Below are 15,878 nucleotides of genomic sequence, written 5' to 3' on the forward strand. Positions count from 1 at the left end.
TTGTTGTTGTTTTTATCACACTGCTTTGCTTTATCTTGGCCAGGTCGCAGTTGTAAATGAGAACTTGTTCTCAACTGGCTTACCTGGTTAAATAAAGGTGAAATAAAAATAAACTACTGGGTTATCTTCCAGTGTTAGGGTCTCCAAGCTTCGCAGGCCATAGAAAACGTGCTTGGTAATCTGTTACGATTTAGGTCTAGGAACCTCAATTGACCATGTCCATTAAATGTAAAGTCGACAATAGTGGTGATTTGATTGAGTGCTAAATCCAGCTGCTCCAGATGTGGGAAACAACAGAACTGCTCTGAGACACCAAGCTCAGCTTTGTCAAAAAGGGAAACTCATGACGGTGACATTCTTCAAATAATGTATCAAGCTCAAGTTTATGCTGGCATGAAATCCGCAGTTTCTGACTGCAGATGTGGTGTAGTTCCCGAATTTACAGTGATCTAATTCAAGTTGAGAGTTTGAATACCGTCTCACAAACTGACTCGAAGGAAATGCTTTTCTCGTCAAAGGGAAAATAACCTAATCTGCTGATACCAGCCTGCAGAAGCTGTGTCTGTACCTCATCGATAGGGGGCAAATACAGAGAGGAGATGTTTTCAAAGAATTTGAATGGTCCTTTTTCTAAACGACGTGCATTAGGGAATGTAAAAAACACCTCTTGAAGGTAGAAGTAAGGAAGCTCAAGAACAGCTCCTTTTTGTTTTCAAAGCAGTTCTGGTGTCTCAAAATGACTATCCCGTCTGATGTAAAGTCTAGGCTTGTCAATGACTGTGACATATTGACAATCCTACATAGCAAATCAGAGAGCTCCTGTGTACAGGTGTTGACTGTGAGTTGCTTCAGAAGAGGGATCCCTCCCAATGTGTCCGGTGCCATCACCGAAAGCCTGTAGTTATTAATAGACAGTTCCTCCAGGTTAGTCAGGTCAGTAAAGGTGTTGGATAGAAGTGATGAATTATAACACTTACTGCAGTACAGAGAGAGTTTCTTCACCCTGGACAGCCCCCTGAAGGTCTCAGGAAGAATCGTGGGCAGACAGCCCTGTATGTAAAAGCTCTTGAGGCAGAGACCGAGCGCCAGACTGCAGGACAGAACCTTCTCTTATCTCAAGACAGAGGGCATTGTAGTTTGACGGAATGATGTTGAGGTTGCATACATCACGGCACGTGGCACTGAGGTTGCCATATGGGCAGTTAGGGTGAAAGAACTCCCAATAATCAATAGTCTTCTCATAGAGGATGCATTTGTTACTTAACCAACCTCAGGAACCAACAATCCAAGCTGCAAATAGTCCAAACTGAACAGCCTCATCTTTCTTGTGAAGGAGACACTGGTTCAATAGAATGAGGTGGTTGTCACTCTATAGTTTGTCCAAGGAAATACATTTCTTGGCCAGAAACATTTCTTGACATTCAGTGACAAATAAAGGCCTGTGTACATAGAAGGAATCTCCTCTTTCTAATGGGACGAGACATTGATGACTGTGTTGTAGGTGTGTATATATCCTCTTAATATATTTACTGTATACATGTAGAGCTTTTGCTGCATCTCTGCAATCTCTTCCTAGTCTGTTTTTATATGGCTTGGGCCGAGAGGCTGCACAGATAAGGTTATTATTGGTCACCTCTTTTCAACGTCCTTTTCTTCAGAATCCCTGAGAGGTGGTAGTAGTAGTGGGTGTGTGGTCTGTATCTTTGACATGCAACAGTCTGAGGTCACGTTTGCATTAACTGATGGTTCTGGGCACTTCAGTGAGTGCCTCCTGTTGTTGTGGGAGATCCAGTAATCAGTGTTGCACCTCACTTTTTGTTTGAAGTTGAGGCAGGTATCACTTTCACATAATTATACAAAAGGTCAGGTAATTAGCTATAGGGAAACAACGTTTTTGAACTTTGAAGGGTTCAAGTCACGGTTAATCCAGAGAAAATAGCGTTCGACTGAAATTCTTTATTTGAAATGGCTTTCTGAAAACAACTCACAGATTATCCACTAATTGAGTACAACGATAAAAATATTGAAATAGTGCTACACTGTCGACTGAGGCTTAAAATAAAAAAAAAATATTCAACCATTCTCTGAAAGGGGAATATCATTAAAGGGTGTTCCTGTTGATAAAATGCAATGCATGTTGGCATGAAGGCTTGCATCAGGGTAAGAATAAAACAGTTTATTTGTACTTTCCCTTCGAGTGGCTGAATTTCAGTACAGTTTGCGAAATATTTCAGAAAAACGAAACAGCTACCGACCTTTGACAAACTTCCAAGTTCTTTTTCACCCAGAAAGAATAACATTACACTGTCAACCTTATACTTTCACAAAATATATCATCCATTCTCTGAGGAAAGGGAAAGTTTAATAAAAGGTGTTTCTTTATTAATAAAACACAACACATTGTGACACTACAGCATTCATCTGGGTTTAATTACGCAGACATGTTTTTAATAATAAAACACCTTTTATTGAAATGATTCTCCAAAAGAGTCTATAAACATCTTTCGTAGTTCCAGTTTGCTCTTTGTTTCACACACCTTGGTTGGGCTGTAAGGTAGCGACAGTAGGCTATGCCTTGTTTTTAATCTGAGACTTTGACCAGTTCCAGAAACAACCCCTTGTCACTACCACTTCGATATTTGCATACCTAAAGAAACTCGGACAGGCCTAGGTTTAAGCAATCTGGTGATGACTCCTAGTCTTCCAATGCTTCTACTACCTAGGCAAACACTTGAGAGAAAATACCACTCAAACTATCTTTTGGTATTTGTTTCATTAGTCCACTGTTGATACAGTCCCAAAATGTTTTGCATGTCAGCAATTACGTTTTCAAGATATACAACTTTCAAAATACAACAAGTGTCACAGTATGATGCTTTTTGCATCATATGATGTGACACTTTCTGTATTTTGAAAGTTGTTTTGTACCCAACCATGATAATCGTACAATCTTGCTCTCTCTTTTCCCTCTTTTCCTTTACCTACAACAGACCCTCTAGCTCTGGAGGCCCTGAGCCAGCAGGCGCGGCTGGGCCAGTGGGGTGAGCCCGGGCCCTTCCTCCAGGGCGGTGTGGCCTTCCCTCTGCCCCAGCAGCTGGCCCATCTGGCCCAGCCCGGCCTAGCCCGCTTCCCCCCTCAGCTGCTGGCACGGGCCAACTGGAGGATGAGTGCCGGCATGGAGGACGAGGCTGGCGGACCGCCTTTCACCAGGTAACCTTCAGGGCCGAGAACGGCTTTCCCATTGTCTTGTTCTCCTGCGCGCTCGATCTCTGGCTGCTTTTCCTCTCTCTATACCGCTCACACTCCCTCTTTTTCTACTGATTTGACTGCCTTTGGATATTAAGGGTATGTATCCGTCTTCTCTCCTCCGTAGGTTCCCAGGCCTCCTGCGAGAGATGCCCCCCCAGGATCAGCCCGATCCCAGGGACCCGGCTGAGATGCAGCCCCCTCCCCAGTCCCGCCTGCTCCAGTATCGCCAGGTCCAGTCCCGCTCCCCGGGCGACCCATCCTCCCCCTCGGCCGCAACCTCCAACCACACCGGCCCCTTCCCCCCTGGCCCCTATCCCGGCCGAGACCCCACCAGCCACGAGCTGGAGCTCCTCAATAACCCGGGTCTCCAGCAGCACCCGGGGAACCCGCTCTACAACCCCAACGCCTACCCCCACCAGCTGGGCCACTCCACCACCCCGCCCCCGCAGGTCAAGTACCTCCTCCAGGAGGCCCAGTGGCCTCACAGCGGAGCTGGCGTGACCCAGAACCACATGCTAGCCCAGGGCCAGGGCTTCCCCTACGGGCTGCCCGTCATGGCCCACCCCAGTAGACAGGAGCAGGTCCACCTCATGCAGCTCCACCACCAGCACCAGCAGCACCAACAACAACAGCAGCAGCAGCAGGGTCAAGGCCCAAGCCAGGAGCCCTACCACCCCCTCTCCCCCAGAACAGCAGGTGCCACCGCCCTTCACAATGTAGAAGAGGTAAGGACCATGCTCCATCCATGTGTGTGAAGAATAGAATTGCTGTGACTATTATACTAGTGTGCCCTGTCTGTCACAGTTTCATGTTACAGTCAACTGTCTTTTCACCTCACTTCCAATGCTACATATTAGCACGGACGGGTACATGCAAATATATTTAAAGATTTGAATACATTGAAAACATTTCTCACAATGACAACATCACAGGAAATGGAATCTGTGACTTTCTCACCTTCTGTAATTGTCTGACCTAAAAATTACTGTGAGAAAAGGAGAGAAATGTATCAGTTAAAGCGCAGCATATTGCTCTAAAGCTCATTTCCTAACCGTTGCCTCAACATTGCTAACTTTGTCTGAGTAGAAAGTTAAAGCCAGGTGACTATGAGGACAGGAGAAGCTAGGGCATATCATTAAGGATTCCTATGGGTGGAGGTGTGGTCCAGGGTTTGGGAGACTCTGGTCCTGGAGAACTACAGTGTGTGTGCAGGTTGTTCATTAGGCACAGAAACTGAAGAAAACTTACAAACGGGCAGGGGCTACATGGACTTGTCCAACACTCATTTTCATTTCCCAGTGGAAAACGTTTTAAAACATTTTCTGTTGCGTGCCCTAATGAACACGACCCAGACTTTTGGTCCTACCCAGCTGGTCAGACCACATAGTGAATAAGCAGCCTTCTCCATCTTACTTATGTGTTATTGTCTAGCCTGTTCGATAACGTGGAGCTCAGTTGACCTCGTGGCATTTTCCTTTATTGGATTTTAACAGGAAATTAACGTTATTGGAAGACATTGCTCTTTTCGGATGCCAATATCCGGTCTGAAAAGGATATTTGTCCACTGTTTATCCAGTTGACGTGTTAGGACTCTCCAGTGTTTTCGCTGCATTCATTTAGCTGTGGCGCTGCAAAAAAAATATACAGGTGTGTGTATACAGTGGGGAGAACAAGTATTTGATACACTGCCGATTTTGCAGGTTTTCCTACTTACAAAGCATGTAGAGGTCTGTAATTTTTATTATATGTACACTTCAACTGTGAGAGATGGAATCTAAAACAAAAATCCAGAAAATCACATTGTATGATTTTTAAGTAATTAATTAGCATTTTATTGCATGACATAAGTATTTGATACATCAGAAAAGCAGAACTTAATATTTGGTACAGAAACCTTTGTTTGCAATTACAGAGATCATACGTTTCCTGTAGGTCTTGACCAGGTTTGCACACACTGCAGCAGGGATTTTGGCCCACTCCTCCATACAGACCTTCTCCAGATCCTTCAGGTTTCAGGGCTGTCGCTGGGCAATACGAACTTTCAGCTCCCTCCAAAGATTTTCTATTGGGTTCAGGTCTGGAGACTGGCTAGGCCACTCCAAGACCTTGAGATGCTTCTTACCCTGGCTGTGTGTTTCGGGTCATTGTCATGCTGGAAGACCCAGCCACGACCCATCTTCAATGCTCTTACTGAGGGAAGGAGGTTGTTGGCCAAGATCTCGCGAAACATGGCCCCATCCATCCTCCCCTCAATACGGTGCAGTCGTCCTGTCCCCTTTGCAGAAAAGCATCCCCAAAGAATGATGTTTCCACCTCCATGCTTCACGGTTGGGATGGTGTTCTTGGGGTTGTACTCATCCTTCTTCTTCCTCCAAACACGGCGAGTGGAGTTTAGACCAAAAAGCTATATTTTTGTCTCATCAGACCACATGACCTTCTCCCATTCCTCCTCTGGATCATCCAGATGGTCATTGGCAAACTTCAGACGGGCCTGGACATGCGCTGGCTTGAGCAGGGGGACCTTGCGTGCGCTGCAGGATTTTAATCCATGACAGCGTAGTGTGTTACTAATGTTTTTCTTTGAGCCTGTGGTCCCAGCTCTCTTCAGGTCATTGACCAGGTCCTGCCGTGTAGTTCTGGGCTGATCCCTCACCTTCCTCATGATCATTGATGCCCCACGAGGTGAGATCTTGCATGGAGCCCCAGACCGAGGGTGATTGACCGTCATCTTGAACTTCTTCCATTTTCTAATAATTGCGCCAACAGTTGTTGCCTTCTCACCAAGCTGCTTGCCTATTGTCCTGTAGCCCATCCCAGCCTTGTGCAGGTCTACCATTTTATCCCTGATGTCCTTACACAGCTCTTTGGTCTTGGCCATTGTGGAGAGGTTGGAGTCTGTTTGATTGAGTGTGTGGACAGGTGTCTTTTATACAGGTAACGAGTTCAAACAGGTGCAGTTAATACAGGTAATGAGTGGAGAACAGGAGGGCTTCTTAAAGAAAAACTAACAGGTCTGTGAGAGCCGGAATTCTTACTGGTTGGTAGGTGATCAAATACTTATGTCATGCAATAAAATGCAAATTAATTACTTAGAAATCATACAATGTGATTTTCTGGATTTCTGTTTTAGATTCCGTCTCTCACAGTTGAAGTGTACCTATGATAAAAATTACAGACCTCTACATGCTTTGTAAGTAGGAAAACCTGCAAAATCGGCAGTGTATCAAATACTTGTTCTCCCCACTGTATATACAAAACGTACATAGTATTTCTACCAAACATACTTCAGATAATTTGTCAAGGTACAACACCGTTCAAAATGTTATTTAGCTCTTTGTGCTGCTGTGACAGTCAAACCTGCCTGAGCACGAGACACAAGACGGCACGCTAGTCAGACCTGGAGAGACAGCACACCACCTCACTCCTCACCTAATCAAGTCTCAACACTGCACTAGTCAAGTCTCAAAAAAATGTTTTGTCCCGGGGGGTGTATGCCCCCGAAACCCCACCCCCACACACACACACCCCCAATGCAACTAACATTTCCAGAGAAGAAAGGTTCCCTCACAGGGTGTTGAGTATAACACTGTCACTCCCCAAAGGCTCACCTCACCACAGTCATCAACACCTCTGGATAGTGTTCTGGTCCGAGGGCTGTTCTGTTTTCATACCACTGTTCAATTTAGGAACGGGTGTTTCTCGACTGCTCTTCAGAATGCTCAGCCTGTCCCCTCGCGTGGCTCTTATCCCGTCTTATTGGTATTCCGATGATTTTTCCAGGATTTTTATCATGATACTATGCATGTTCCCAGCTTACGGGACGTGTAATAGGCGCTCTGGCAGAAGAGTGAATGAGTTGTGTAAGTGAAATTAGAATTTTGTGGAGTGGAATGTATTCACTCACACCTGCTGTTACTAGTTGACAAATAAGAGGAGCGCCGAGGAGCGTGTTGTGATTCCTACAGCTATGACATGGCACTGTGAGGAAAGGAATGGGGATGATCTCTCAATGTACCATGGGTGATTTTGATTTACCTAAATTGTCTTTTTTTTTTCTCTCTCTCTCCCTCTGTCTCCCTCTCTCAGTATGAACCCAGGGGTCCCGGGCGGCCCCTCTACCAGCGGCGGATCTCCTCCAGCTACCCAGACGAGGGATCCCCCGCCAACGCCGCCGCCTTGGCCCAGCAGCAGCCACAGCCTTGCCCGGCAGACCCCCAGGAGCACCCCCACACACACCAACACCAACACCCTCACCCCCACCAACACCCCTACGGCTACCCCCCGCCCGAGCTGTGGCCCGGCAACGGGGGTGGCCCCGGCCCGTTCCAGAACATTCCATGCAACGGAGCCAGCACACTCGTTCAACACCAACACCGGGACCTCCTAGGTACGCATCAGAAGCACCACAAATGACTTTTTAAACCATTATCAAACTGTTATGCTAATTATTCAGTATTTTATTGACTATGTACCTGAGTGAGGTACAGTGCAGATCACTGCATTTAAAAATAAAAATATATAATGGTTCAAGTGTAGCCTACTGCACTCAAATTGTACTTGGCAGTGCCTGTGATAACTAGCAGTGGCAGAGTAGTGATCGGTGACACTCAGGTGGGAGCCGGTCAGGTGTTCAATTTCTGACGGTTGTCATCAGGGATTGACCTGGTGAATACAATTTGAAGGTTGTTGGCTTGTTGGCCACTGTAAGGTTGACGAATCCGCAAGTTGAAATGCCTGTCGTGTGGCTGTCATTGTCAATGATTCCAACAATGCAAGCGTGGCAAAACCAAAAGTGTCAGTTTTCTTCCTAAGTGTCCATTTGTTCTCCTGACATTGACAAGTAACCCCCAATGTATTGTATATTTCTCCTCTTTCCCTTCCTTCTCCCTCTTGTCCTTCTTCCTCCTCTTTCCCCTCTCGTCTTTCCCCTCATCCTCCTCCTTCTTCCTCACTCTCCTTCCTCCTCCTCCTCCTCCCTCTCTCCAGTAGCTTCCAAGGCCCTGCGGCAGGCAGCAGAGGAGCAGATGAAGGCTGAAGCAGCAGTAGCTGCGGCCCAGCCTCCTGCCCACTCCCTCCAGCACCTCGGACAGTTCCCCCCTCTCATGCCCAACAGCAAGCAGCAGCAGCCGCAGCAGCAGCAGGCCCCCCCAGAGCCCGGCCAGGGCCCGGGGGGCCCCCAAAACCCTGGAAAACCCCCCACCATGTCCTACGCCAGTGCCCTCCGCGCCCCACCCAAACCCAGAGCTCGCCCTGAACAGGTCAAAAAGCACAGCGACCCACTTTCCCTACTCCAAGAGCTCAGCATAGGAAGTTCAAACGGTAGCAACGGATACTATTCCTATTTTAAATGAGTTTCACCCCTTAGAAGTACCCCCTTGAAAAATATAAAATAAAAAAACATGTAAAATATAAAGAAAGAAAAAAAAGCAAATAATAGCAAAACCTTTTGTGAAAAAGAAAAAAAAAACGGTACAAGTGCTTTTACAAATCGTTTCTATTGATAGTTTCGTTTCCCGCTTTTTGTTTTGTTTTAAACTTTTATTTGTAACAGTCAAATCTTTCTTCTGTTTCACATATCTGACAAAAAAAATAACAAAAATATGTAAAACATAAGTATATATAATGGATTGCATTACTGGTATATATACATACACATTATGTATATATGAATATATACTTATATTATGTACACTTGTATATGTACGTAATGCAAAGAAAAGTATAAAAAAATAAAAACACAAGATTTTGTTGACCACTTGGCTGCCTGTCTGTTTTCCCTTATTGAAGTTGGTTATGTTGGCCACTTTATGTTGAAGGTTTTTTTGTTTTCGTTCGTTTTTTAATTTTGAGTGGACTTTCTATGTCTTGATTTTCATCGTAGTTGTGTTAACAGGGAAAAAGCTAAGTGGTCAACTAATTTCATATAAAATATATGGAACATTGTATAGAAGTAGATACATTTTCCTCTAATCTGTACATATGAAGAAAATAAATGACTGAGTTGTATGCCACAGACATGTATCGAAATTCCTGTATCATGTTAGCATTTACATTAGACTTCATTTGGTTTGCTTTTGATCCTTAATCTTAGACATTCTCACCTGAAAATCATCTTCAGTGACAGATTAGTGCAGTAAATGGGATTCTTACATGCATACAAACATGCACACGCAAACACACACCGTTCAGAAAAAAACTATTACTTTAAAATTACTTTATGATACATTTATACAAATGTGTTGGTTGCATGTAAATCCCCCATTTCACTGGCCCTCTCCTCTCTTTTAAAAGATAGAAAAATATAGGATAGATAATGATAAGCATGAAGAGCCACATCGAAGTGAGGTCTACTGTTGTCTGATTCCAACTTGGAAAAACTAGTTTCAGAAAGAACCATGGTATGCTTCCTCTGCAGTTTCATCTGAGGTCCAAAGATAGTTGTTCTCCTGTTGGGCGAATGGCTTTCCCTTTACACTGTCTTTTGAAGTAGGTGTATTGCGTGATGGGGTTAAATTCCAACGTGTTACATGTGAAATCCCGTCGACCAAACATCTAATCAGTCAAGCAAAACTGCATATACAAAAAATGGTATGTGGTGAAACTTGAGACAAAGTGCATATGTGAGTGGATGGGTAATGTGAAGTCTATTGAAAAGGCATAACTAAGGCATGGCTGCTGAGGGGATCTGAAGGTTTAGAGAGGGATCACGGCTAAGTTGAAAATATTTTTTTCATGTTGAGTGAGTGAAGATTTAGAAGATGTTGGATCTACGTTGTCTCCTTGCTTTTCTTTGACCCACTTCAGAGCTTTAAGGTCATTTAGAAAGGCGTGAGAAAGATCCTGTCACAAACTTTCCCAACATTCCCTGGTTTTTCTGAAATCCCGGTTGGATGTTTTCTGGAATCAGCAAGGGAGTAAGCAACGAGGGAATCGTCCGACTTGGAATTCTTCAACCAGGATTCCCGAAAAACCTGGGAATTTTGGGAATTTTGCAACCGTAGACTATTTTTGAACTTATGTAGGACTTCGGCCCGAAAGAAAACCGGCTGGTTTAGACCAGAGCCATCAGTTACTTTTTGGTTCGGTCTTATCATCTGAGTTTCCCACCGTCTTTTTCACCGATATTCCATGTACTCTTTGTGTCATCAGTGGACATCACTTTTAGCTACCAACCTCTTGCTCTGATTTAAATAGTTGCTTAGATGACTGAGGTAACTCATTCTGTCTGTTTGCCCTGGCAATTTCCCAGGAAATTTAGACAGAAAAAAAAATCTGCTTTTATTTTGACATCTCAAAATGTTTTGTTAACAAATAAATGCAATCAGTGTGGGTTATTTTAACCACAAAATAAAAAAAATTGTTCAGCCGTTTGTATGACTTTTCTGACATGCATTCCAATCATTGAGGTATTTTGTTTTTAGGGTGACATGCACATATCTTGTGAGTGAAATCTATTTGCATTTTTGTAAAAGAATTAGCAAACAACCTTCATCAAGCTGTCCAATCTTTATACATTTGTATAGTGTGCACACTCAAATAATTAATTGCCAGTAGGATAAAATTATCATGAAAAGTATTGACAATGATTATCAAATGCACATTTGTGACTGATTTTGATTGACTTGGTAGATTTTTTTTAGTGTAAAAGCCACAGTTGTCACATTTACTGGAAACCATTTTATCTCAACTTTTCATGATTCATTTGTGTTGCAGCCTTTTCTCCCCAATCTAAAATAAATAAAATAAAAATGTGTTAATGGTTTGTTTCAGTATATTGTAATAAAAGACCCTTTGATTCTAACTGGTACATTTATGTAACTATTTTGTCATTCATTTTAATGTATGTCAATCAGATATATATATTTTTTTGTTGTTTTTGAGTCAAACATGCTGTCAGCTATTCAGGAAGCAAATCTAGTCGGAATTAAAAACATCCCTTAAACATAGTTGAAACTATCATTAAAAACATTTACGGGGACATCAGTTCATTCAAATTTTTGGTCATTGTTAACTTTCCAAGGTCCAGATTCAAGAGGTTGTCACAAAAAAAACATACTTGTAAATATGCATTTTCTAGGTATTTACAAACAAGGTTTAGGGAGTGCCTCAATTTTGTAGAAGCTGTTTAAAAGAAGAGGTATGCCCTTTTTTTAATTATGCAAATTCACAAAATCAACTCACAGAAATTGACATGGACCGTGTTGGCAGTCACAGCATCTTATAGTAATAACTTTTTTAATTCATTTTTATAAGATGGTGTCTGGCTGCTTTTACGTTTTTTTGTTGCAGGCATATAAAACATGTTACTTTACGGTAGAATACTTATTTTTAAAATCAATGTTGCAGGAATTATTTGTCCTTGTTGAAGTTTTTTTTCGCAGAATCTGTTAAAAATATTTTTTCATTTCAGCGGTGCTTTGTGGTTCGACAATTATTTTTCACGTAAAACTGTACATTAATTCTGTGCATGCCAAGAAGACCTGGCTTGTTTATATCCCCGGTTTTATCAAAAAGTTTGTATTGATTTGTGCAACAACAATAAAAATATCATGTTTTTGTTCTATCCCTACAAAGTAACATTTTGGCATATTATTTGATGTGTACAATGACTTGTGACATTATGAACAAAAAAGTATGATATTTTATTAACATGTCAATGAATTATGTAATGCTCATGTAAGAGTTGTTTTTCCTCCAAATTATTTTGCTGGGCGAAAGTTGCTCCCAGACTTACGGGGCACATATTATAAGCTTTGAAAATCTTTGCAAAGAAGTGGATATCAAATTTGAATCAGTTTTCCACAAATTAGTTGTTGGTTAATCTCTAAATTGTGCAATACTCCTCACAATTTCTGCAGTCTCTGATCTGTATTTGCGTGAAATCCAAACCATAAGAGATTGAGCCATTCTAAGTGTTTGTTCTTAATAATCTTGTCCAAGAGTAAGTAATAGTAGGTCTGTGCTTGTGTCCATACCGCGCCTATTCAGACCTTTATTATTGCTTAGTCACTATCAAAATCTCAATTTTGTGCCGTGTCATGACTCGTGACCTGACTGACTTTGCATCGAGACGGGAGCTTTTAATTTGTTTGTCGTCAACAGTTTGAATGTCAGTTAGCCTCCACCCAGACCCAGTCACATATCATCGTGTAAATGCCTTCGTAAAACAACTAAAACAACCCTAACTTGAACGGACGGTTTTGTTTTGGGAGCAGCCTTTTGCCCAGCCAGTAGAGAGCACTGTGTTCAGCCTTTTGTAAAACCACATCTCCTGTTGTCATCCATCTTGTCTCCAGTCTCCTCTGTTTCTTCCCCTCCTACAGTAAATCAATGGCACACCTGTTAACTGTTACCCTCCACTGGATCCACACGAGTGGGCTACATAATGATGAATATTTCCCTTTCACTCTTTTCAATTCAATTGGTGGTGGTTATGATAAAGGATTTAGACTTTGTTTCAAAGGTTTTATTTTATTTTTTGTTTTGTTTTTTAAAATGTGTTTCTCTATTAAAGTGTTTTTATTGAATCAGTTACTCTCTTGTTTTTATTGCAGAGACATACTTCAATTGTTGGATTGGATGAGGGAGAGTTTTATTGCTCTGAGTGATTTCCCTGTGTGGAAATGAAGTGTACACCATGTGGCTCAATGTCCCCAAAGGGACCGAAGGGTTACACAATTTACTTTACTCTCATGAAGTCGCTGGGTGTCTTGTGTTTTCCATTGAAGTTATAGAACTTGTCATTATCTCACTCAGAAGTAATGTGGCCCCTGAGGAACATTTACATTTACGTCATTTAGCAGACGTTCTTATCCAAAGCGACTTACAAATTGGTGCATTCACCTTTTTTTCTTTCTCTTTGGGGTGGGGTAAGGGCGGGTAGAAGGATTACTTTATCCTATCCCAGGTATTCCTTAAAGAGGTGGGGTTTCAAGTGTCTCCGGAAGGTGGTGAGTGACTTCGCTGTCCTGGCGTCGTGAGGGAGCTTGTTCCACCATTGGGGTGCCAGAGCAGCGAACAGTTTTGACTGGGCTGAGCGGGAACTGTGCTTCCGCAGAGGTAGGGGGGCCAGCAGGCCAGAGGTGGATGAACGCAATGCCCTCGTTTGGGTGTAGGGACTGACTTACCCCCAACACACTGTATCCGTCTTAGGACCGGTTTATCCCTAGCCGTCTCAACCATTTTCTCCACAGGTGTATAGAACCCCTACCCTAGTGGTGTACAGTACCCCAACAGTTTGCACTCAAGACGCTCAACTCAAGGCCAATAGACTTGCGTCTTTGGCATTTGATGTTACTATTGGCTTAGAATCAACCGAGGCAGCTCTGACGTCTTTTTCTCTCTCAATGTTTCTGTTTTCGATTTTGATCCATTCTCCATCATGCAGTTACTCTCTCTCTGCCACCAAACTAACCCCGGCTGTGAGTTTGGAATCTAAATTAACCCATCAAGGGAGCGTAGACTGAAAAGATCCGGATCAAAAGCCTGGACTCTCTGATGTGGCGAAGGACAGGGTGGGTGCTCTTGTTCATCTTTCATCACCCCCCTACACACACAGTGAGGGGACGCTTCCACAGACTCCTTCCTTCATCAACCCGCCCCTCCCCCCACACACACACACCTAGTGAGGGGATGCCTCCACAGACGACTCCTTTCATCACCCCACCCCCCTACACACACACACAGTGAGGGGACACTTCCACAGATTCCTTCTTTCATCAACCCCCCCCAGTGAGGGGATGCCTCCACAGACGACTCCTTTCATCATCACCAGTTAACATGTCTTCGCTCTATCGACACACTCACTGTCCGAGACCCGAGTTTTCTGGATATTCCCCTCTATGACCATGCTGCAAGGCTTTATTCTCAAAACAGGTTTGTGTTCATTGGGACATGCAAAGGAAAACTTTTTGCAACAGTAAACAAAATGAGCTTTTCTTATTGTGCAAGTCCAGGTAGTCCATCCCGTTTCTTCCGTTTGGTGCCTAAATGAACATGACCCAGGTGTCTTGTATACAGGAGAGAAGCATGAAAGGGATGCAGGAAACTGGCTTTCATCAAAGCTAGATATCAGTGATTTTATTTTCATTAGAAATGTATGGTTTTGTGGTTATCATAACATGTATACACCACTAAAGACAACCACTGTACTGTAATTCATCATTGCATACAAAAAGCTAGTTCTAACAGACAAGAACAGATAAGATGGCTAAGCAAGTTTTTATCTGCTACATTCATGAAGTCTTATGTAGCGTTTAAGTACCATACTGCCAATACCTTTATCAACTGCCCTCATCTATTCAATCAAATATCATATGGGGAAAGCAATGGTATTAGAACTTGCAAGCTTGTTTTGAGACATTAGTAATGTAAATTTCTGTATCAAAAAGAATCCTAGTTTAACACTTCCACTGAGTAAATACAAAAGCAGTATCATCCATAACAAAAAGAATGTACCCACTGGGTTTTTACAGTACACCTATTTCCTGCCTGTCCATAGAAGCCAAAGATGAATGGTAACATGGGAGAGCAAGCCAGGGAGAGCAGTCCAGTTTAGTTTGGCTGAAGACTGGACATTAGGAAAAAATATATGTTAAAGCCATATACTGGATCTAGATGGTACATATTAAGGTTCTGAGTTTTTCCCTAACCATTTGAACTGAAAGCCCCTGAAAGTGTTGGCTACTGAGTACCTTGCGAGTTTTAAATTAAATGCATCAGACGCTAACTAAAATAAGAAAGAGAAGAAATTGATACCTAACCTTGATTAAAAATAGAGCGCTCCTAAATTGAATGGGATCAAGTAGTCAAAGAAATTGGGCTGCCATGTGTTCAGCTCTAAAAAGCTGGGGTGGGGGATTTAGTGTTTGGTGTGCACCTGCTAGAACTGAACCTTTTCCAACATGGCAACCCAAGCATTCAGCGGTTCAGAGACTGTTGGTGTTTACCATTCTGGTTCAGAGACTGTTGATGTTTAGCATTCGGCATGGTATGCACACTAAACCCACCAGACAGCATTAATTGTAGCTTCAACCTCTCCAATTTGCTGTGACATCCATGTATTATTCTTATAAAAGTAAGTCCATTTGAATACTGAAAATAAATAATTGTCACTATAAATCTAACATGACCGAAATTCTAGAATTAAAACGGATGATTTTGATATCGCTTCTTTACATCACAATTAGGGTTATGTATGCTGTGAATATATATATTTTTAAGGAGTTGTAATAATATGAAATACGTAATCATTAAGTAATCATTTGGCATCTGATTCTAACAATTTCCTGGGTTATCTTGAAATCTGCATGAATACATTTCACATAAATTCATTGCAAGTGCTTGATGCACTGAAAATAACAGAAGAACCATCTCAGTTACAAATTGATTGCGTTATGTACATAATTATCATACAAAACACACAGTGCAGAAAAGGTGAATTCATAGGTCAAATGTCAATCCATTACTATTTATGCCATTAAATAACATGGCAAAATGTATAATTAATCAGGTTTCCATCCAACCATTTCATGCTGATGAATTACCTGACGCTTGAAAATATCGCGACTGGGCAGATGGAAACAGGAAATGCCGGTACAATTTTATAATACAGACAATTTGCTCGTTCG

The 15,878-nt window shown here is 42.5% G+C and overlaps 1 protein-coding gene across 4 annotated transcripts in view; it reads left to right on the forward strand.

The window, feature by feature from the left end:
• Positions 1-12,779, forward strand: part of LOC123483288 (probable helicase with zinc finger domain) — a 66,577-nt gene extending 53,798 nt beyond the window's left edge. For 3 of the 4 annotated variants that reach the window (XM_045212951.1, XM_045212953.1, XM_045212952.1), the window contains 4 exons: positions 2,991-3,210; positions 3,374-3,974; positions 7,336-7,636; positions 8,236-12,779. In XM_045212951.1, the coding sequence (XP_045068886.1) occupies positions 2,991-3,210; positions 3,374-3,974; positions 7,336-7,636; positions 8,236-8,600 (1,487 nt within the window). In that variant the 3' untranslated portion in view covers positions 8,601-12,779. The remainder of the gene's footprint in view (positions 1-2,990; positions 3,211-3,373; positions 3,975-7,335; positions 7,637-8,235) is intronic. The other variant, XM_045212954.1, reaches the window with a different exon arrangement.
• The last annotated feature ends 3,099 nt before the right edge of the window (positions 12,780-15,878 follow it).

This window comes from Coregonus clupeaformis, unplaced genomic scaffold, assembly GCF_020615455.1.
Source record: "Coregonus clupeaformis isolate EN_2021a unplaced genomic scaffold, ASM2061545v1 scaf0066, whole genome shotgun sequence".
Taxonomy (NCBI): Eukaryota; Metazoa; Chordata; class Actinopteri; order Salmoniformes; family Salmonidae; genus Coregonus; species Coregonus clupeaformis.